Source organism: Nansenia antarctica (genome assembly GCF_963989245.1).
Source record: "Nansenia antarctica genome assembly, chromosome: 5".
Lineage (NCBI taxonomy): Eukaryota > Metazoa > Chordata > Actinopteri > Argentiniformes > Microstomatidae > Nansenia > Nansenia antarctica.
This window is the reverse complement of record NC_137690.1, coordinates 10,240,763-10,263,316: the sequence shown is the minus strand read 5'-3', so window position 1 is coordinate 10,263,316 and position 22,554 is coordinate 10,240,763. Positions and strand designations below refer to the sequence as shown.

The 22,554-nt window shown below is 43.3% G+C and overlaps 1 protein-coding gene across 1 annotated transcript; it reads left to right on the top strand.

The window, feature by feature from the left end:
- Positions 1-1,004: 1,004 nt before the first annotated feature.
- Positions 1,005-20,460, top strand: LOC308158716 (importin-4-like). Its single transcript, XM_080532407.1, has 30 exons — positions 1,005-1,100; positions 1,489-1,575; positions 1,794-1,873; positions 2,132-2,173; positions 2,379-2,508; positions 4,018-4,197; positions 4,519-4,584; positions 5,437-5,538; positions 5,904-5,987; positions 6,386-6,523; positions 6,791-6,844; positions 7,632-7,741; positions 7,923-8,031; positions 8,277-8,406; positions 8,545-8,658; positions 9,932-10,045; positions 10,461-10,584; positions 11,949-12,060; positions 12,652-12,767; positions 13,582-13,659; positions 13,989-14,046; positions 14,260-14,365; positions 14,476-14,546; positions 15,018-15,140; positions 17,058-17,234; positions 17,766-17,992; positions 18,657-18,789; positions 19,310-19,414; positions 19,777-19,846; positions 19,936-20,460. The coding sequence occupies exons 1-30, from the start codon at positions 1,035-1,037 to the stop codon at positions 20,064-20,066; spliced, it is 3,237 nt and encodes a 1,078-aa protein (XP_080388533.1). The 5' UTR covers positions 1,005-1,034; the 3' UTR covers positions 20,067-20,460.
- The last annotated feature ends 2,094 nt before the right edge of the window (positions 20,461-22,554 follow it).

The window sequence follows — 22,554 nt, the reverse complement described above, 5'->3', positions numbered from 1 at the left end:
CTGGAGGCAGAACTGGGTCTCTGGTTCACTTTAGTGGAGCTGTGTGACACCCGGTTAGGTAATACAGTTGCCCCACAACAACACAAGTTAAGTGGTGGGGAACAGAAGGTTATTGGTGCTCTTGGCCAGGAGGTTACCAGTGCTGAATGTCTAGGTCTATCCAATACCAATTGTGGGAATATTTAGAGAGTTAAGTATAAACATGAGATGTTTGGACTATAGGGGTGGCACATGACTAGCAGTGCCAGAAGAGCAACCAGGATCTATGTGTGCCTGACAGGGTTCGAACATGGGTCTCCCACATGGAAGATACAAGCGTTTAACATGATACCATGCGGCCGAGAGGACATCTTCAATGTCTGAAGGTGACACTTAAGTTTACAAGTCGCCTCCGCTACATACTGTATGCAGGACATGCATGTTATGTGGACCAATTGAGCACAGCCCAGACTGTCAAGTGCTGTGGGTGTCTAACCTTCTATAAGCAATCATAGTCCAAAGGCCACCCGCTTCTAAAGGCTGTAGTAAAAGTGATACATTACTTATGTTTTTGATCTCTTTCTACAACTTTCTGAAGGTTTGCGCTGTGCTGTGTGAGACATGGTTGTTGGTGTGTGTTTCCCCGGTGTTGGGCCCTTTAAACGCGCCTCACGTGCGGCCGATGATGGAACGCTGTCCCGCGTGGCGACCTGATGGAACGAGCCTGATGGAACGAGCCGGCCGGGGAGCGACACTCCAATCCCAACCGCCACCGGAGTTGGAAGTCCTTAAGGCGTACAACATTTAGCTTACCGTTAGCTAACATAGCTAGGTTTGAAGTATAGATAGATTGAACTATCTAAGCTATCTTACTGTAAGACTTACTAGATAGTGAGGATCTGCTGTCGTATGCTAATCTTAGATTGTGCTTACTGACACAGCTGCTGTATAAGGGTCAACTTTGTTGTTTTGTTTTGGAGTTTCGCTTGCCGTTTCACGCGAGTCGTGATAACATCAAACCGTAAGAAGGGGCTGATCATCTCGGAAGAGACAAAATGTCAGAGGGACTAGAGCAGATTCTGCTACAGCTCACCCAGCCGGACAATGCCGTCATTCAGCAGGTAATGCGAACCGATAGACCAGCTCCAGCTGGCTTAATTGATCTTGTCAAACGGGATGGGCACGACCGTGCTAGCTATTAGCTAACCAGTACCAACCGTCATTAGTGGCAGAGCTTTGGTGACGCCGGGATGGCCCGTTTACTACCAACTGCTACACATCAGTTACCAGTCTAATGTCACTACTAGATGAGAAATTGATTAGAAGTGTGATTATCAAATGCAGTGTGTCTTGACAGCTGACATTGCAGGCTATTCTTCTGTCACTTCATACACGTGACAGTCCCCTGTGTCGACAGTGCCAGTGGTCAGCATTCATGTTCATATAGATTTGTTACTACTTGGCAAAACACTGTTACAGTGTTGTTTGTGTCCTCTTTTTTTTTTTTAGGCCACTGCTCAGTTGAAGCAGGCTTTCAAAGACCCAGCCATCATTCCAGCTCTGTGTGCTGTCATGACTAGCTCCCAGAATCCACAGGTATGTAGTACAAAGTACAAACATGGGTCCCCCTAACCCTCACATCTGAGAAGAGTTCAGAATCAGTTGAAGGCTAATGAGGTTTACAGGTTGAGGCTAATGGGGTTTACAGGTTTGCTTACAGGTTTGCTCACCTTGTGTTGAGTTGTCAATGATGTGTGTTGTCTTTGATACCGTCCGTCACCTTCATCCGGGCATTATAATTCCATCTCTCTCAGATTCGCCAGTCAGCCGCAGTGATGTTGAGGATGCGAGTGATGAAGCACTGGAAGAAGATTAGCCCGGATCACAGAGAGAGGTTGGCTGTTGTTGTCATTCCTTCCTTCCTACCCCTTTCTAATGATGCCATTCAAAAATACTATAGTTAGAGTAGAAAATTGTTACATAAACGAAATAATAAGAGTTGATTATTCCATTGTGTATTTTTGGGGGGTCATAGAGGCATAGGAAACAAATGATGGAAAGCCTCCTCCTTCTTGGAACTCTGCTTCTCATTCCATAACGCTTAATTGTGTTTGAGATGTTATTTTCTTATTTTGTTTTTGTTTTTCCATAGTCTGAAGGCAGTGGTCCTGCAAGCTTTCCAACAGGAGACAGAGTAAGCTCTTTTTTTAATTGATATGAAAGACAATGTAGGTGGCATTTGATGTTGAAACTTTAGGCCAACTTTGTTTGGCCTACACGAAAACCAATGGGTCATGGCACCCAGTGTTATGCTTATCCTACCATAAACACAATGAATAATACAACGAACAACCCCCTTGCTTTGGTCTTTTATGGTAAATGTGGTATCTCTGTTGCAGACACACAGTGCGTCACTCCCTCTCACAGCTCAGTGCTGTGATGGTCAAACATGAGACACCTGACCGCTGGCCAGCTCTTCTCACCCTGCTCAATGAGTCTACCAAGAGTAATAACCCAACGGACAGACAGGTAGGCTACACCACCACCTCAATGAGTAATGAGAGATACATTGTTGTTGCATGTTATCTGTTTACTGTTCGCTTTTTTAAATTGAGGTGGACTTGATACAATCACTGTGCATAGGGCTGGGTGATAAAACGGTCTTGAACGGACATACCTAGAAGAAAAAATTATTGAAAATGAATGTCAAAAGTTTATCATTGTTATTGTAGTAAACTTTATCATGATAATAATAATAGTTATAGATTTTGTTGATCTTGGTTTGAATGAATGATAACAACAAACTGCAATTGTCTAGGATGGTGGCCTCTAGGTTCATCCCTCCTGCCTGGCAAGCCTATTATTGTTTGTCTGGCATTGCCAGGACACATTTTGGGGGTATAGCTCAGTGGTAGAGCATTTGACTGCTATGACACATTTTGATTCTGTTTAAAGGCACCATATGCAGGATTATGCTCTCTTTTCACTGTAGTGGGAATTGCTATGACAATATAGTAGTGTCCTTATTTGTTTGGAAATGTTGACAGAAACATGAACTCGGAAATTACCCAGGCAGCGGAGACACTCACGTGTCACATGAAACATTAAACTTTCCCAGCAGCTGTGCATTCATACAGTGACAGAAAACCCTGTCATGGATACCCTACTCTACACTACGCCATTCCCAAGCCCCATTATCTCCCTAAAACACCCGCCCTCTCCCCGTTGTGAAGCCATGTCTGTCACCGAGGGCGAGGCTTGCATGACTGGAAACAACTTCTCCTGTTTAACCCAAAGTTACAAACAAATCCCCTCATTCCCAAAACAAAACTCAGACATAGTAATAGTATAGGCAAATGTCAAACAGTATATTTAGTAGGGAAAAGTGATCAGAATACATGTTAGAAATGTTTTTGCATACAAAGCTTCAGGTGCTTAGGTCGGCTTCCAGAACTAGGTGCTTGCTGTAAGTTGGTAGCCAATGAGCAAGTGGTCAGAAACTTCCAGAAACGTCCTGAACATTTTGGAAAAGAACGTTCAGGCAGAAAGCCACCATCTTGGCAGGTGCACACATTGTCACAGACTGCTAATGCGTCATAAGTAATGACTGAGCATGGTTATTACATTTTCAACAGGAGAAAGACACATATTGCACCTTTTTAATGTTTTGAAAATAAATTATTTTATGATTTTTAATCCACAGTGAACCCTCTGGTTTATCAAGCATCAATCCTAAGCAGAACTTGTCCTTCAAACTCTACATAATGTAGAGCATGTTGTGATAATAATTGTTATTCATATTTTATTTTATTTAAATAAGATTTTTTGGGGGGCCAGTGCATTTACACATATGTCAATTGGGTGATGCATCTTTTTGGAAACTATTGTGTTTTGCTATGCACCACCAAACAATTTTCCCTTGTGAGATCATTTGACTTTGAAATTACTTCTGAATAGATTCACTGTTGGGTCTTTCTTCATGGACTGAAGAGTTTTTACTTATTGTAACTTATTCTACTCTTGTCCCCCTCCTCTCAGGTGGGTCTCCTCCTGCTCAGCAAAGTGGTGGAGTCGAACCCGGAGCCCTTCAAGCCCCACTACCGCCAGCTGCTGGAGCTGTTCGGCACTGTACTGGAGGACTTGAACAACCCCAATGCACTGTACTACTGCATCCTCACTCTTACCGCCATGACCGCTTACACCGGCACAGAGGAGATGGTGAGTCCCCTCTAGTCACATGTCATTATTGGCCACTTAAATTCTTAAATTTCACCCTATTCTGCCCGTGACCCATACCATGCGAATATTTCCTTTTCACATTGCGTAGCTGTTTTTAAAGCGGGCTGAACTGGCCCGGAAAAACATTGTGTTACCTCTGAGGAAAGCAGAGAATGTGCAGTAAATAATGTGAACTGCACGGTTTGGGTGGGCAGCATGATTGTGTGGAAGACCCTCAATGCATAATGTTGGATGAGCAGATGTTCAGTCTTTTCTCATTCCGCATGCATTGATTGACAGCTGTAATTACATGTCTTCCAGAACTTAATGCGTTCCCTCATCCCAAGACTGATCGTTGCCCTCAGACACCTCATCCAAGCAGACCAGGTTTGTTATGTGCTGATAGGTCATTCCCTCAGTAGAACTGTGCTGTGGTGTGTGTGTGTGTGTGTGTGTGTGTGTGTGTGTGTGTGTGTGTGTGTGTGTGTGTGTGTGTGTGTGTGTGTGTGTGTGTGTGTGTGTGTGTGTGTGTGTGTGTGTGTGTGTGTGTGTGTGTGTGTGTGTGTGTGTGTGTGTGTGTGTGTGTGTGTGTGTGTGTGTGTGTGTGTGTGTGTGTGTGGTGTGTAGTGTGTGGTGTGCTGTGGACAAGTAACTCGAGCTCTCGGACAAGTAAAAGATAAGTTCACTTGTCCAAAGGACAAGTACCTGAAAAAGCTTAATGTCAAGCCCTGACAGGACATAGTAAAATCACATAAAATAAAACTACAGGAAATAAAAACATCACACTTTACACTCAAGAAAACATTACATCATAAAACAAACATGATATATAATAACCCGAAAGAAATAAGTTTTGGGTCTGTGGTCAGTGGTCACATGATTGGTTATCTATCAGCCTGTCAGAGTGGAACATTGTTTGATAGAGCTGGGTATTAAGTTCCAGAAATGTACAGCTACCGCATAGTATGACACATCTAGCCAGAGCAAGACAGATGTTTTACAGACACACATTTATAATAAAGAATGTTTTGAAGTAATGCAAACCTTCAGGTGAGTTAAACTCAATATGAAGTGAAAGTTGCACGCTCATGTCTCTCTTTGCCATGAACCTTTATTTGCCAATTTTGGAAAATTTGGCCTGGAATGGCTTGGCTGCTTTGGATTAGGATGTCAGATCTATTCTAGCTCGTAAGCCACATTATCTGGATGTATTTGGAGCCCTTTGTGTGTATTGTGCAGGACCAGGCCAGCAAGGCCATGGAGGTGTTTGATGAGCTGATGGAGAGCGAAGTGTCCATCATTGTGCCCCACATCACTGAAATCGTCCACTTCTGCCTGGAGGTGAGAACACAGTGACTACATTTACATGCACACCATATTCCTGTATTAATTAATCAGAATATGCTCAATATTCCGATTGGGCAAGAGTCATTTAGAATTAAAATGCTCAAAAAGAAGTAGCTTTTTTGATTATGACAATTTCTTAAGCCAACAGACATGATTGACTGGGTGTGAAATTCACATTTTTAATTGACACTTCAGTTGTTTTTTTAAGCTCATACTCTTGTGAGCCTTTCATTCGTACATTTTTTAGCTGGCTGTAATGTTGACCAATACATGCAGCATACGGTATCTCTTGTGGATTTATGCAGCATTTCTGTTTGCAGTTCAATAAAGTGTGTGTGTGTGTGTGTGTCTCTCTCAAGGTCAGCGCAGACATCACACTCAGCGACTCCCTGCGGGTCAAGGCTCTCTCATGCATCGCCTTTCTCATCAGACTTAAGAGCAAGGTAAACTATAACCATACTATAAATGGATGCCCTACATACTGCTCCTCTATGCCTAATATAACCCCCAGTGACTTCTCTCCCTCCTTAAACTCAGGATGTGCCATCCTTTCCTCATCCATTTTCTGCCCTTTACACTCAGGCTGTGTTACAATGCTCTACCTTTCCCCCTGTAGCATGCTTTTGTGCAATGCCACGCATTACAAGACGTCATCCGTTTTGTGATCCATCTAGTGATGTGCACACTCCGTACTAGGCAGAAGACGGTAGACAATTGGGACGCTGCAGCAGTTTTTCATTGGAGAAATGAAGAAAAGAAAGCCATCTCTGCATGCATTGCACTTTTCCGTTTTTGCCATTGAAAGTGTACGGAGCTGGTGATGACTCTCCCTCCCCTTTAGACGGTGTTGAAGCGGAAGCTGCTGGGCCCCATCCTGCAGACGGTCTTCCCCGTGCTGAGCGCAGCACCCCCGCCTGGGGAGGAGGACCCTGAGGACCCTGAGGACGAGGACGACAGTCCCAAATACTTTGCGACTCAGGTGATCCTCTTAGTGCCTCTTTAATCTGAAGAGCAGTTCACAACATTGCGTGATACACAGCAGACATAACAGGACCGTTTCCTGAACACATACTAGGACGACTTCTGAAAACTGAAAAACTGAATTGTTTGAACTCTTTTTAGTCAATTTTAGGCTTAATCTGTGTTTGGCCCAATATGTGTCAAACACATTATGTCAGGTACTGTCAGGTTGACATCTTTCTTTCTCTTTATTTTCCTCAAATAAAAATCATGTCTTTGTCGGCAGGTTATTGACACTATGGCTCTCCACATGCCCGCAGAGAAACTATTCCCACAGCTGGTTAGTATATACGTGCTGCCTGCTTCAAATGTGTACTGTTTGATGATATTCTTTCAACCTGATGATTTATTATATAATAAATGTTTTAGTTGTGTAAAATGATAGTTGTCGGGCTCAGCGTCTCGGAATACTGTATGTCCACAAGACATTTCAGCTTACACCTGGCACCTGACATTCTATTGTTTCTATTATTCTATTTAGACAATACAAACTTGATTCATTGTTTAATGGATTTCATTTTCAGAAAGGTGAGGAGGGTAAGCAAGCAAAAAACAAAAAAAACAGTATCAAAGTACTTTGAATATCCATCAAGCAATATTCGCACGGGACTAGTATTATGTGGTGAGGTCCGTAATTTAGAAATCCCCCCCCTCGACGCCTGTGTTTCATGTGATGCATTCGCGCGGGATAAGTGACGTTTTACAGCAGACTATCTACAGTTACACCAATTATGTCTTCCAAATATGTTATATTCAATATGTAAGCTCTTTCATATAAACATTTTGATATTCTGATGATTCTAAATTCCTGACTAAACACACAAACACTGTTACACTAACATCAACAAATGGAGGTCTCCAGTCATCACTCTGTATACTGGTGAAGTGACAGGCATCCGTTAAACAATTTATCAAGTTTGTGTGGCCTTGTTCTATTTATTCTCTCATCTGTCATCCCCCCATGTCATCACCCCATTCCTCTCTGAAGAAAAACGTTTTTTTCCTTTTTTAAAAATAATACGAGAAAAATGATAAAGTGTGTCACTGCTGTCTCTCTTGTGGCCCAGATGCCCCTCACTCAGGCATGCTTGGCCAGTGAGAACCCCTACGAGAGGAAGGCTGGACTGATGTGTATGGCCGTGCTGGCGGAAGGCTGCGCCGACCACATACGGACCAAGTGAGTACAACTCCTGTTCAAGTCCCCTAGACAAGCACACACTGCAACTAACTGGGACTGTTTCCCATGTTAAAGTCCCAGTTAGTTTTGTATGTCTCCTCTTCTTCTCCTTTTCATTCACTTGTAGATGTGTCCAGTAGTTAAGTGTGTGTGTGTGTGTGTGTGTGTCTGTCTGTGTCAGGTTGTTGTCCTCCATGCTGCAGACAGTGTGCCAGAGTCTGTCAGACAGTAACCAGGTGGTCCGCAGCGCAGGCCTCTATGCTTTAGGACAGTTCTCTGAACACCTACAGGTCAGTCAGACCGGACGTGATCAGTCGGGATTTATGTCAGATTTAACCGTATTAATAATGAGATTGAGAGGCATCCTTTGAAAATACATTATAGCTAGCTGAACATTATACATTATAGCTAGCTGAACATTATACATTATAGCTAGCTGAACATTATACATTATAGCTAGCTGAACAGGTTTGTATATGGAGATGTGGGCCTGTTTAGAACTCCTATCTAACCCCCCCCCCCCCCTTCCTCTCAGCCTGAGGTCAGTAAGTACAGCAATGAGCTGATGCCACTGCTGCTGGGCTACATGTCAGCACTAAACCAGTCCAAGATAGGCCACGTCACCATGGCCTTCTACGCCCTGGAGAACTTCCTGGAGAACCTGGGTGAGAGCGCTGCCCGTTCACTTCACCTGAATCTACTATGGCTATACCTCCACTCGGAGATGGGATTTTTAACTGGTCAATCAAAGATTCTTTGTTGTGGGTTTTCACTGACACCATTCAACCCCTTCCCTCTCTCAGGTGAAGAGATCCAACCCTACCTGCCCACTCTCATGGAGACAATGTTGTCCGCCTTGAGCAACGCAGACAGTCTCAAGCTCAAAGAGCTGGCGGTCAGCGCCATCGGAGCCATAGGTAATGCTTATTACTGCTAGGGCTGGGTATCGCCACTGATTTCCCAAAACGATTCGATTCCGATTCACAGCTCCCGATTCGATTCACGATTCGATTCGATTCCGATTCGATTCAGTTACAATATCAATTTTCCTTGAATATGAAGAGATTCTCAGAACTAATGCTATAAATGGTTCAAGGAACCCTATAACATGTAGCATTGTTAAACATATCAATGTTTACATTAAGAATTGACTCCAAAGCAGTTACATGAATGTACTTCTTATTGGAACATAAATGAACATCATTGACCAACATTTTGCTAAATCAGACACTACTAACGTGCTTTACTGCAGCCAGTGTAAATAAAGGGGCTACAAACATAGCCTATCGGTAAACAAGACATCACATATCCCTCAGGACTGTCTCAAATAGCTTATTTGCATAATATATATATATATATATATATATATATATATATATACAAAATAAAAATGTGCAAAACTCAAACGAAAATAGTGCAATAGATGAGGGTATTTTGGGGAACAAAAAAACACATTGTAAACCATAATGTCCATGAAACTAAAGCCCTTCATTACTGCTTTTTCACTTTTTGGAGATTGGAAGATTTTATTCAGGAATAAACATAATTGGAAAATCAATGATTCTTAAAATACTGTAGTATACAGTAACAATAAGTTAGTGGAAACACCACAAATCTACGGAACCACTTATTGAGGCATCACCCTGACGTGAAAATGTTTACATCCAAAATGCACCCAGACATCTGCCTTTAAGCCTGGTCGTTGCGTGAGATATGATAAATTCTTGTAGCGCGAGATCTGGCCACGAGATCTCGTTGCGGGTTGAAGCTGCAAGCAGAAAGAAGAAAAAAAAACATGAAAGATCGATCTCGGGATTTATGAATCGATAATCGCTCATTCAATGAAGATCGATTCAGAATCGGGAAATCGATTGTTTGAACCCAGCCCTAATTACTGCTAATAATGAACACGTTTGTGATCACTGGTAGCACACAGAACATCAGCATAGTATTGGTAACACTTAGAAAGTTAGTTATATCACAGCTAACAGTTAATTATTGGGTTAGGGTTAGGAAAAAGCATGTTCCCTTAGTGGACATTTACCATATTGCTTTAGCTATTATGTTTTTTCGTGTCAGTGCAGATTGAGATGAGGATTGGTAGCCACGTCAGACTCTGTTTGTTAATACACCCAGGGTAGTAAACCTTTCAGACTGTATTAACCCCCCTCCCTTCCTCTTGCGGTTCAGCCAACGCTGCTAAAGAGATGCTGGTGCCTTACTTCCCCCCCGTCATCGAGAGTCTGAAGGGCTTCCTCACAGACACCCGTGTCGAGATGAGGTCCCTGCAGACACAGGCTCTGGGTGAGCTAGCGCTAATGCTGCTATCTTGTCATCTTTCATGTTGTCAATAGGCTAGGTGCACGATCTCCACTACTTCCTGAAAGGCACCTTGCATGAACATATCCTGTCTCACTCTATTGGTTGAATTGATTAATCAGCTGTGCGGTAAACTGTTGGAACACACAGTGCACTGCTGATTAATCAATTAAACCAATAGAGTGAGACAGGATATGTTCATGCAAGGTGCCTTTCAGGAAGTAGTGGAGATCGTGCACCTAGCCTATTAAAACACGTGTTGTGTTTTTCTTCGCATTTTGACTTCACTCATGTACAAGCTGCATGTCACTGCAGTGTCATCCCAGTTTAATTTACCACAAGTGTGTCCTGGGTTGGAGAAACGGAGGTTGATGATATGTATCCTCGGTCCCCGTGGCAGATACGTTGTCAGTGCTGGCACGCACCATCGGGAAAGACGTGTTCAGCCCACTCGCAGCTGAGTGTGTTCAGCTGGGCCTCAATCTCACCGACGCCATAGACGACCCAGACCTGCGCCGCTGCACGTAAGTAGTAGCCGTGTGTGTGAAGTGGCTTACAGACACACACACAGCCATTTTGTCTTGAGATTCCACCAAGATCGGCCTGGATAGATCATCTGTTGGCGTTTCTACTCCACTACTCGGAGCTTGCAGCCAGTTCAAAACAGGCTTAGTTTTAACAGACTTAAACGAGATGTGTTCGTTCCCAATCATTATAGGTTTCATTTATGTTGTGTCCTGACTTTTTAGCTAATGTACATGGCCCAACCTGTGGTAAACTGTAGCCAGCATTATACAACAAGTATGGTTGTACAGTTAGGTCCGGAAATATTTGGATAGTGACACAATTTCAATAATTTTGGCTCAGTATGCCACCACAATGGATTTGAAATGAAAAAAATCAAGATGCAATTTAAGTACATACATTCAGTTTTAATTTAAGTTGTTGAACAAAAATATTGAAAGGTTTAGGAATTACAAAAAAATATATACACAGTCCTCTATTTTCAGGGGCTCAAATGTAATTGGACAAATTAACGTAATCATAAATAAAATGCAAATGTTTAATACTTTGTCGAGAATCTTGTAGGCAATGACTGCCTGAAGTCTAGAACCCATGGACATCACCAAATGCTGGGTTTCCTCCTTTGTGATGTTTTGCCAGGCCTTTACTGCAGCTGTCTTCAGTTGTTGTTTGTTCGTGGGTCTTTCTGCCTTTAGTTTTGTCTTCAGCGAGTGAAATGCATGCTCGATCGGGTTGAAATCAAGGGATTGACTCTGCCATTGCAGAATATTCCACTTTTTTGCCTTAAAAACCTGGGTTGCCTTCGCAGTATGTTTTGGGTCAGTATCCAATCAGCTATGCTGAATCTGGCAGAATCTGACAGTATATTTCTAAACACTTCAGAATTCATCCAGCTGCTTCTGTCTTCTGTTGCATTATCAATAAACACAAGTGACCCAGTGCAATTGGAAGCCAGGCATGCCCATGCCTTCACACTGCCTCCACTGTGTTTTACAGATGATGTGGTATGCTTTGGATCATGAGCCGTAGTTTCATCTGTCCAAAGAATGCTGTTCCAGAACTGGGCTGTCTTTTTTTAATGTTTTTTGGCTAAGTCTAATCTGACCTTTCTATTATTGAGGCTTATGAATGGTTTGCACCTTGTGGTGAACCCTCTGTATTTTCTCTTGTGAAGTCTTCTCTTTATGGTAGACTTACAGTGAGGTGCAAGGGCACCCCTGGTTTAAATGTCTGTTACAATGAATCTCCAAGTGCTTGAAAGCAAACCTGAAGACTAAATGCTACAAAGTTAAACATGACACCTATGACACTGTTTTACTCTGGTAATTGTAATAACTCCAGCATGTTCTATCTCTGGGTGCAGGTACAGCCTGTTCTCTGCTGTGTCCACCGTCAGCCCAGACTGTCTGAACCCTCACCTCACCTCCATCACCACGGTTATGCTGCTCTCCCTCAAGTCCACCGAGGGAGTCACGGTCAGTCTCACACCCACACTGGCCAAGACCCAATTCTCCAGCCTTGTCCCTGAAATGCGCACTTGTCACTGATTTAAAATCATACGATGCACATTCCATGGGGAAAGGGTCGAGAATTGGAACCTCAGCGGCTGAATTCACCGCTTCACCCTCTTCTGAACTCTCCTTTGAAAGATGATTACCATTAATGTCAATGGAAGGACTTCCTGGATCAAAGATAAATGTTAGATACAGTCAATCAAAATATTGGCACCCCTGCACTTCTGTCAGATAGCAGATAGAGAAAAAAAAGCAAAATCTGATATAATTTCACACAGAACTCAAAAATGCACTGGACAAAATGATTGGCAAAATTGTAATAAATAATTGTATTTCAAGCATGTAATGCCCCTTTTAATTTGTATTTAAACTCACCTGTGGCAAGTTACGGGTGCTGGCAATATATAAATCACACTTACAACCATTTAAAATGGAGAAAAGTTGACTCAACCTTATTTTTGTCCATGACTGTAGATGGAAGCCATATTAAATATGCATATAGGAATACCCCTGTGTTGACATGTTAACTCTAACTTCCTCTTTGTCCTCCAGGCTCACCTCGAAGAAGACAAGCAGTTTGTCCTGCTGGATGACGACGACGATGACACAGAGGGAGACGCCATTTTGGAGGACGAGGGGGGGGAGGGAGTGGAACCAGACATTGCCGGGTACGGAGTGCAAAGTCATTCAAAATGTTCACTTTTTGTTGCCCCAATACCTGGAATTAGAGTTAGGCGCTTTTATGGTTGGCCACGTATCAAGGTGTCCTTGAGCAAGGCACCGAACCCCTAATTGCTCCAGGGTTGCCGTCTATGGCCGACCCCTTGCCTAGAGCATAAAATACCAAATTCCAATAATTGACCGACAAGTTGATTGCAGGGCAATAAAACAATGATGCGTATGTAAGCTTTAGGGATGTCCCGATCCCACCTTTTCACTGCAGATGCCGATGCCATGGATCGGATCGGGACATCCCTAGTATGTCACCAGCTGGCACTGGAGTCCTGCGTTTGTCGGGATCGAAAGACATTTTTGAGAATTAGTAACGACAGGCTAATTAGACTAACTAATTAGACAGCCTAATCAACACAGTGTGCACACTACAGTGTGGGACACTACAAAGAAAGATTCATTCTGAAATCACATGACAACTTTTTAACCCTAACCCTATTAACTAATTGAGTAACTTCTGTCTGCATTTGAGAACATTTTAGGAGAGCCACAGCAAGTGGGGAAGTAATAACATTTTCAATAAATAATAATAGGGTGTGCAGATCAGTTGTTTGATGCTCTGGGGAAACAAAAGAAGAAAGTGTTGAAAGAGGGCTGAATAATTTCTATAAGCACCGTACTGTATGTGGATGAAGCCATGGAGAGAATGAAAGAAAGGGGCCATGCTATTTCTACAAGCACACTCTCTCTCTCTCTCTCTCTCTCTCTCTCTCTCTCTCTCTCTCTCTCTCTCTCTCTCTTCTCCCACAGGTTCAGTGTAGAAAACGCCTACATTGACGAGAAAGAGGACGCCTGCGACGCCCTAGGAGAGATTGCCTTCAACACTGGGTAACACACATACACATGCTGCTGAATCCCAAATCAACCTCCAGCCACATACTCCTATAGATCTGAGAGGAGTGAGATGGATGAAGGGCAAATAATAACAGCTCTACCGTGTACTCTGATGATGATAGTAGAGTGGCCATTTTGCCACCACCTATCAAATTCTTTCCAGATCTACAGGAATGGCCAAGGAGTCAGTCCTTTTTGGAACATAGTAATTAATAGCTGCTGTCGATAGTTAGGAGTCTCACTCACTCGGTTCTCACCATAGATATAGGACACTTGGATATCCGCTATGGTTCTGACTCTTCTGTTCTGAACCCACTCCTCAGTGCTGCCTTCCAGCCCTTCCTCGAGTCCAGCTTCCAGCAGGTTTATGAGCTGAAGGATGTAAGTAGCTCTGCTTGCTCTGTCCTTCTTAAGAAGGAGAATGAGGAGGAGGAGGAGGAGGGTGTTGTGTGTGTCGGTAAATGGATGTCTGATTAAATGATGTATGCTAGCTACTATGTGAGTATGAATAAGTGTACTACTGTATATTATGAGTGAGTAACGGAGGCATCTCTTACCGTGTACACCCTCTGTTTGCCCGCCTCCCCCTGTCAGTTCCCCCACCAGGATGTGCGGAGGGCCGCTTTCGGGGCCATGGGCCAGTTCTGCCGAGCTCAGCACAAAGTGTGTCAGGAGAGTCCCTCAGAAACCAACCGTCAGGGTATAAACCCCCCCCTTCCCTCTCTCTCTCTCTTCATCCCAATCACTGCTCTGTGCCCACTTTCCATAAAAGGTTGTTAGCTAACATGTTGCTTTGTTTGTCCCTCCTAGTCCTCCAGAAGCTTCTAGAAGTGGTGCTGCCCAGCTTCCTGGAGGCAATACGCAAGGAGCCCGAGCGGCAGGTGATGATTATGATGATGATGAGCAATGTATAGCAATAGAGTAGAGACTGTCTTTGATTAAATCAGTTTTTATATGTATGGCATGTGTATAACATTTTAAGAGATTTTGGTGAACCACATCAAGAGGTATCAAAATAATGGCGGTTGCTTGCCAATGTTGGTTGATTTGCATGTGTCTGAGTCTAATGGACCTGCGCACCAAGTTTAATAATAATAATAATAATAATTACTTACATTTATATAGCGCCTTTCACAGACCCATGGTCGCTTTACAAGGGAATGGGACAAACGGAACAGAGTCAGAAAGACAAATGCACAAAACAATAAACAGTGAAACAGCTATAAATATATATATATATCCATAGTGTTCTATGCCCTAATCATCATGATGTTATAATATAGTTAAATTGGTCAAATAATGGTATGATAATGTGATGATACAGGATAATGTAAATGTCATGTATAACTCAGGTGGTGATGGGCGTGCTGAAGGCCATGAACGCGGTGCTCAATGCCTGCCAGGGGGATGCGCTGCAGGCACCCGGACGCCTGCGAGAGATCAGCCAGGCCATCCGCGACGTACTGAAGAAGAAGGTGAGATAAACTGGGCCGGCTTGGGTCTCCAGTAGTACTACTTCCTGGTTCTGAGTAGAGTAGATCTGCTTTCTTCCTCGCTCGTTTTTTGCTCTCTACTATTTTTACTATGCCTACTATCTGTTAGCTGTGTGGATCTTTCAAAGAGAGTCGACTTATTAGAATATAGCCTGCAAAGAAGATTCGCTGCCCTGGAAACTCGCTACGCTAATGATCCTCCGCTTACGCAAGCCTTTCTAAAGGATCAATATTATAATTCACATTTTCCAGAGCTAATGAGACAGCTGACAGCTGCAAAATTCACTGGACAGATTAATCATCCCCCGGAAAGATTCCACAGGCTACAGAAATCACTGAAAAGCAGCCAACCGAAGCCTATCATTAACTAACTTGCGGCCTTGCATGACTGCACAACGCCCGGATAAGAGTCAGAGGCACTCCGACACGGAGCCGAGGCAAGCTCCATCTTCACCTCACAGAGATACTTTGTTGATTGGTAATCCAGCCATCAGAAGCGGGATGGGAAAAGAGCTAGATTTATGCTACGCCCCTGATAAAAAGGTTCCAGACAAAACAAATAATTTAATGACACTGGTGATGGACAGGCCTGGAAAGCAGTGGGCTCCCGTGGACACGGAGCGGAGACACCAGTCAAAACACACAGAGCTAGTACGCCCTGGAACAGACCCCACCGCCTTCACCTCCAAATGATACTTTGTTTATTGGAGACTTGACGATCAGAAACGTGAAAGGTAAAAAATGACATATCCACTGTCTTCCCAATGCAATGGTTTTTCAGACACAACAAAAGATTTGGAAAAGACACTGTCTGATCACCCAGAGACAAAGCAATTCATATTGCATTTGGGAACAATCGATTCTCGTAAAATGGGCTCACAAGACTTGAGACGTGATTTTATAGAACTTTTCAATAAACTTGGCAAGCTTGAGATTGATACATTCATCTCAGGAGTCCTCCCCACGGTAGGCCGAATTTAGCCAACTCCTAAGCCTTGGCTCGCTGGAGCGTGCAAACTTAAAGGGCTGACATTTATTCACCATTGGAACATTTACTGGAGGCTGAGAGTTATTCAGAAGAGACGGCCTCCACTTAAACAGATCGGGAGAATATCACCTAACAAGCAATATACTCTTCAACCTCCTAAACTCTGCTGCCCCATCCCTCGCTGCTCTTGAGTCAACTGAACAGCCTCCAGCGCAGGATTCCTCAGAATGAAGTCTAACTTTCGAAAAGGCTCGTCTTTATAACCTCTGTAGCTCAGTTGGTTAAAACACTTGGTCAGTAACCAGGAGATCGTGGGTTTGAATCACCGCATTATTATTATTTTCTTTAAACATTCAATTGGAGTTGGTCTTCGCCAGTGGGTGCGGGGTGCGGGGGGGGCGGGCGAGCACACTTCACAATTTCCACAGGAATTGTCCCTGTGTAGTTTTTTTATTACTATCCTTCTTTTTCTTGATTTTCTTTATACTGTATGTAAAGCACTTTGAATTGCCCCAGTTGTATGAAATGTTATATACAAATAAACTTGCCTTGCCTTGCCAGTATTGTATATATCAAATGAAAAGCTCAATTACCCAACAAACTAGCTACATTTTAGATACCTAAGGAAATTCCAATACAAGCTTTTGCTATGGTTGTCTCCAGACAGCTTTCATCTGTTCTGGAGACGACTGTCGTTATGATGCAATCGCTTAAGCAGCGTCTTATATGTCTGTATTTTATTTCTTAAATGACCGGTAACTGGCCATCCTCCGCCCCCCTGATTCTCTTTGTTGTTTCAACCAGTTAAACATATTTGGAGAACAATATGGCTGCCTGACAGAACCCAGCCAGTCATTTTGCTGTGTATTAGAATGTCTCAGTGACCCTCCTGTCCCCTCTTCCCCATACAGACGGTGTGTCAGGGTGGAGGAGGAGACGAGGCGGAGGATGAGGAGCAGCAGGCGGAGTATGACGCCATGCTGCAGGAGTTTGCCGGCGAGGGCATCCCGTTACTGGCGTCTGCCGTGCCCGCCGACGTCTTCTCCCCTTACCTCAGCGAGCTGCTGCCCCTCATCATGAACAAGGCTGTGAGTCAGGGTGCCTCTGTCTCTCTCTCTCTCTCTCTCTCTCTCTCTCTCTCTCTCTCTCTCGTCTTTGTCTCCTTTAATCCACTGTTCATACTACTATATCACTTTCTTTCAACTACTCAGCCATCATCCTTTCTTCTTATTGCCATTCACTACTGCTGTCCCAGTATAAGTCATACTTATGAAACTCTTAATTGTATTGATCTGTCTATACTTCCTCTCTCTCATCTGTCTATCTATCTGCATATATGCTAACCTCTGACTAGCCAGCAATTGTCTATTGTCCAAACCATCTTTAATCTATTTCCACAAACAAGCAAGCCCACAATGTTCCTTCTTCTTCAAATGGCGCCTGGTCGTGCTTGATTTAGTGAATAACAACCAAAATAAAGTTATGCATGAGTTTTTAGTTTGTAATAATCAAATGTAATTTTACATTTAACCAAAGTATCCCTCGGTCTAAGTCTGCTGAGATGAAAGCATAAAGATATGAAGTGTCAATGAATGAGAGAATGTGTACTCTGTTTGTAGAAATCTTCGTGCACGGTGGCTGACCGCTCTTTCTCCCTGGGCACACTTGGGGAGATCCTGCACTCTCTGGTGGGTGTGTCTGGGGGCAGGACCGTGGCCGGAAAGCTGGTCAACCTGCTGCTGCCGGTGCTGGTGGGCGGGGTGAGGGACAGCAACGCAGATGTGCGCCAAAACAGCGTGTTTGGGCTGGGAGCACTGGCTCAGGCCGCAGGCCCTACCATGGCCCAGTATCCTTTCCTGAATGTCTGAGACCGCTTATGTAAGGGGAGGTCGGTAGCTTATCTTATCTGAGTGACACACAGCTCAGCTCTCTCTTTGAGTAAGTTTCAAGTTTATTGTTACGTCACATAACACAAATGTAAGAGAGTAAAATTCTTGGGCTTCGATTATTTACAATAAGCAGTATCTTGCAATTTGTAGACATTAAGGCACTAAGCATAATTCAATAAAAAAGTGTCAATATTACAGGACATAAGTGACAGTAGTAAACTGACTGTGAGCTTAAGCTTAGGTAGTCCATATGCATGGGATGTGTTTGTGGATGATAGTCAGTTGTCTACAGTAGGCTTGTTCATGAGCCTGATCGCCTGGGGAAAGTAGCTGTTGGTTAGCCTCTGGGTTTTGGCCTTGAGGCTCCGGAAAAGGCTACACCTTTCAGTTCCTGTGTGTGTGTGTGTGTGTGTGTCTGTGTGTGTCTGTTGTGACTGCCGTCCTCAATGCAGTAAATGTCTAAAGATGTTTGTGTGCGTGTGCTCGTGTGTGCAGATGTGTGCTCACAATGTACGTGTGCAAGATTATCCACTGACTATGTAAGTGGGCCCAATACAAGTAGCCCTAGTTCTGTCCTATCTGTCTGTCTCTCAGGGTGTCTTGTTCCTCAACTTGTCTCAGAGACTACCCTATGATGCTGTCCCTCTTCTCCAACCTGCTGTCTAAAGAGAAGGACCAAACCGTGATCGACAACCTGTGCGCTGCCCTCTGCAGGATGATCATGAGCCACATGGAGGGTGTTCCTCTGGAGCAGGTAGAGTTCAGCCTTAACCTCGGTTATTGCGTGATTATCACATGCGGTAGATTGGCTTTGGGACTATTCCTGAACTCAAAACTAGTGCAAACGTTGTGACCTAGAGGGTTTGCGGAAATGTACCATTGGGAGTTGGTAAAAGTCTGAGTTCTGCGCCAACTGCAAGGTATTTAGTTCTCTTAAGTTTCTGTGAATCAGCGCCTTTTTTAAATATATTTTATTGTTCTATTCTTTAACAGTCAACATGCAGAGTTTGCCAGCAGCTTACTAAGTGGATTTATCCAATTCAGGGCCAACCAAAACCATACTGTGGTTTTCCTTTCAAATTGTCCTTTCCAGCACTGTTTCAGCAACTATGGTGGATAACCAGGCCAGGCCAGGCCAGTCCAGTACAGCTCAGCTTGGCCCGGCTCTGTAGTGTAAATGAGGGATGAGTGCTGTAGACACAGTCAGCTGTTTTGAAGGAGTGTAGTGTTTCAGAGTGTCTCACTGACTAGGCACACCTCTTCTCTTCTCCTAGGTGTTTCCTGCCCTAGTGGAACGTCTCCCTCTGAAGGAGGACAAGGCGGAGAATAAAACCGTGTACAGCTGCCTGGCCCTCCTGTATTCCCGCAATCCTGCGCTGGTACTTACATTTTTAGCTCAGGTTTAAACCAGGTTTAAACCTAGATTAGCAGAGGCTTAGATTTAAACCAGGATTAAATTAAACTAGGTTTAAGATAGGATTAAAGTTGGGTGCAACAGGATTAGTAGATAAACCTTTAAAATGTAAACCAGGTTGGTGCAACCCAGCCCAAGTGATTTACTTCTAACCAAATATTCAGCAAGATCAGCGGGCGTACTCACTGGTCATGCTTTGTGTCATAGCTACTTCAGCAGTGTTGAACAGTGTAATTGTGCAGTGAAACATGACACGAACATCGCTGTACTCTAGATTTCTATGTTGTCCCTTCGTTGTATCATATTTGATTACGTTGTCCCCCTCAGGTGGTAAGTCAAATGAAGCCCATCATATCTGCTTCCAGTCATGTCTTGGGAACCAAAGAGCTTGACGCAGGTGAGAAGAGAACCACAAATCATGTTAGGCAAGTCCCTTATCTTACTGCATTAGTATGCGCTTGCTCACAAAATCTCTCCATTGTCTAGAAACCCAAAACACCCTGCTTCTGTTGGTCCGAGGCTTCGCTGAGCACCACGCACAGGAGTTTCAGTCAGCTGTGAACTCACTTCCTGCAGAACAGAAGATGAAGCTGGCCGCAGCAGTCACCCCATCGTAGTCCACATCAAACATGTCTTCCATTCTCCTTTGATGAGCTAGCAGATTTACAAATTTTTTAGGACAGCAGTTGAGAAATTCTAAAATTGGACAAACCCTAGCACTTCCATCATTCTACTACTAGTCAGCAGTTATGTTACAAGTATTAACTTATTGTCTGTTTTATTATTTTTATGAAATGTGATTTGAATTCATGTATTATCTATTAGTTCTGTTCTTTTTGTTTTTTGTTTTCTTTTTAAAAGTCTATTACTTGCTTACCCCATGTTATAATTGAGAGCCACCTATATCTATTCTCTGCTGTCCCCTTTCACCACTAATTTGATGAATGTCTGCCTTAGAGTGTGAAGCAATGAACTCATGATAAATGCCTTTTTCTCAGACTTGTCTGTCATTCTGCATTCTCTGCCAGAACTGGCCAATATCAATCTGTTTCTTTCAATCCCTTCATTCAGTCATATGTGAGAGAGAAACTGAATTGAAGGATTGAAAAGCTGCCATTTATTTCCAATAAATACATTTAAAAAATGGAAATTAAACTATTATTAAGTAGACACTAAACTATTATTAAGTAGACACTCAATTGACGATATTGAAAGTAATAAATTGACCCTAAATACGGCCAATCCCATGACTAGCTGGAACTGCTCTCTGAAACAACATTGTTTCTCTTCCAGTTGTACCCCGCTCTGTCAGTCCCCGATCCTGCTTAGTAAGGGGGTTCTGACGCAGGGCAAACCTGCAACAATGCACTGATCTTAACTTCTGTTTGCATACTGTACATTCTCTTTGCACAACGTGTACAGAGTCGTGTGTGTGAGAGACGGAGAGATTGAGATGATGATAATGAGGAAACTTTATGAAAAAACAACACATCACACTAGTGTAATAGCATCAAACAAAGCATTTTCTTGTTAATATATACATATTCTACCCTAAATAGTTCACAAAAGAAGTACAACATTCATAGAAAAATAATGGTGTGATTCATACAACAGCATTGAGGTACTGTTTGTTACACTTTGAGTTTGCTAAGCATTCGCCTTTGCTTTAAAGCCATTGTCAGTGATATTTTCACTATTTTCAAACAATGAAATATACCCTTTGGTAATGATAAATAAGACTTCTAAATGCTATAATGAGAGTGGAACCATTAAGGTATCATCATAACCAAAGCCGTTACGGACTAATTGTGGTCACAGGAACTTCGTAAACAAATTATGCATAGCTTCAAATCATGTTAAAAACATAATGCGTGACATGTCATGGAATGACATTCCTTGAGCGATACAGATATGCCATACCATCAAGTGCTATTTGCATGATACATTCTCATCTACGTGCAAAATCTCCATGTTCCCTTCCTGCTGGAGAGGCTGCATCAAGTCCAGAAACACTATAGGACAGGGTTCCAAATTGCGTCTTCTGCTATTAGTATTTTATGGGTTGCCTGTTTTTGGCGAGATGCCCATGCACCTTTTCAAAATGGGAATACCAGATCTTAGAAAGTGGCTTAGCCAGAAGTGCATAAAAGGCGTGGAGCGCAAGGAATAGGCCCCTAGTTGACTAACATGTTTAATTGCATTGAGTGTTAATTTTTGGCATTTGCTGGTGGTTGAGGGGGGCCTCTTCCCTCCTCACACCTGTCGTGACTCGTCTGTCTTCTTCAAGTTGGACTGTGACTCGATGGCCATCGTCATCTCCACTGGCTGGAGCAGCCCGTCGTTCTCTTCTGAAACACACACATGGGAAACTTGTACCCATTTCACACTACTGAACTGAGCCAGGCTGAGCCGTTCTGGACCAAACTGAGCTGTAACCGGCTGGTTACGCATTCGCCGTAGTTACTGAAACTGCTGGAAAGGACAATGTGAAAAGAAAAGATCCGAAGCCCTGTAGTGTCTGAAAAGCTCCTTGGAGGCAGTTTTCCCCAACACAGATTTAACTAAATCCTTGACTAGATCACACTTTCAATGGAGACAGTTGCTGTGAAACACACTGTTTCTAAAGTCTAGGATCAGGCCTAAGTCCCTTTCTCATTAGAGTATCGGTAGACGAAAACAAAAGCAGTATGAGCTCATGTCAAAGACCTGGCGTTGGGAGCTGAATAGAAATACCACATACATGCTTGACCCCAACACGTCATCACGAAGCTACGCAGGTCACAGAGGGACAGGGAGTGTGAGATAACTGACTGGGATTATTAATGACGCCACAGTAGGACGATCTCATTTCACATCGTCTCATCTCCTGGCTGTCACTGAGGCATCTCTGGCTGGCACATCATTGAGATCCACAGCACCTTGAGGAGTCCAAACTGCTGGACATTTTGTCAGGTCACTGTCCAGGGCAGGGTATGAGATAGGCAACATGGAGAAACAGCGAGAGAGATGTCACCTTGCTTGTTTTGGATGACAAAACCTAAAGACCAAAAAAAAATCAACTCTAACCCCCTGCTTACTTCTATGACACTTCTCCTTTGACACAAT

Bases quoted from the DNA above. Each gene is read 5' to 3' on its own strand.
- LOC308158716 (XM_080532407.1), top strand. From the start codon at position 1,035: ATGTCAGAGGGACTAGAGCAGATTCTGCTACAGCTCACCCAGCCGGAC. The intron at 10,046-10,460 runs GTGAGCTAGCGC...TCCCCGTGGCAG, and splicing joins CCTGCAGACACAGGCTCTGG to ATACGTTGTCAGTGCTGGCA. The intron at 18,790-19,309 runs GTAGAGTTCAGC...CTCTTCTCCTAG, and splicing joins AGGGTGTTCCTCTGGAGCAG to GTGTTTCCTGCCCTAGTGGA.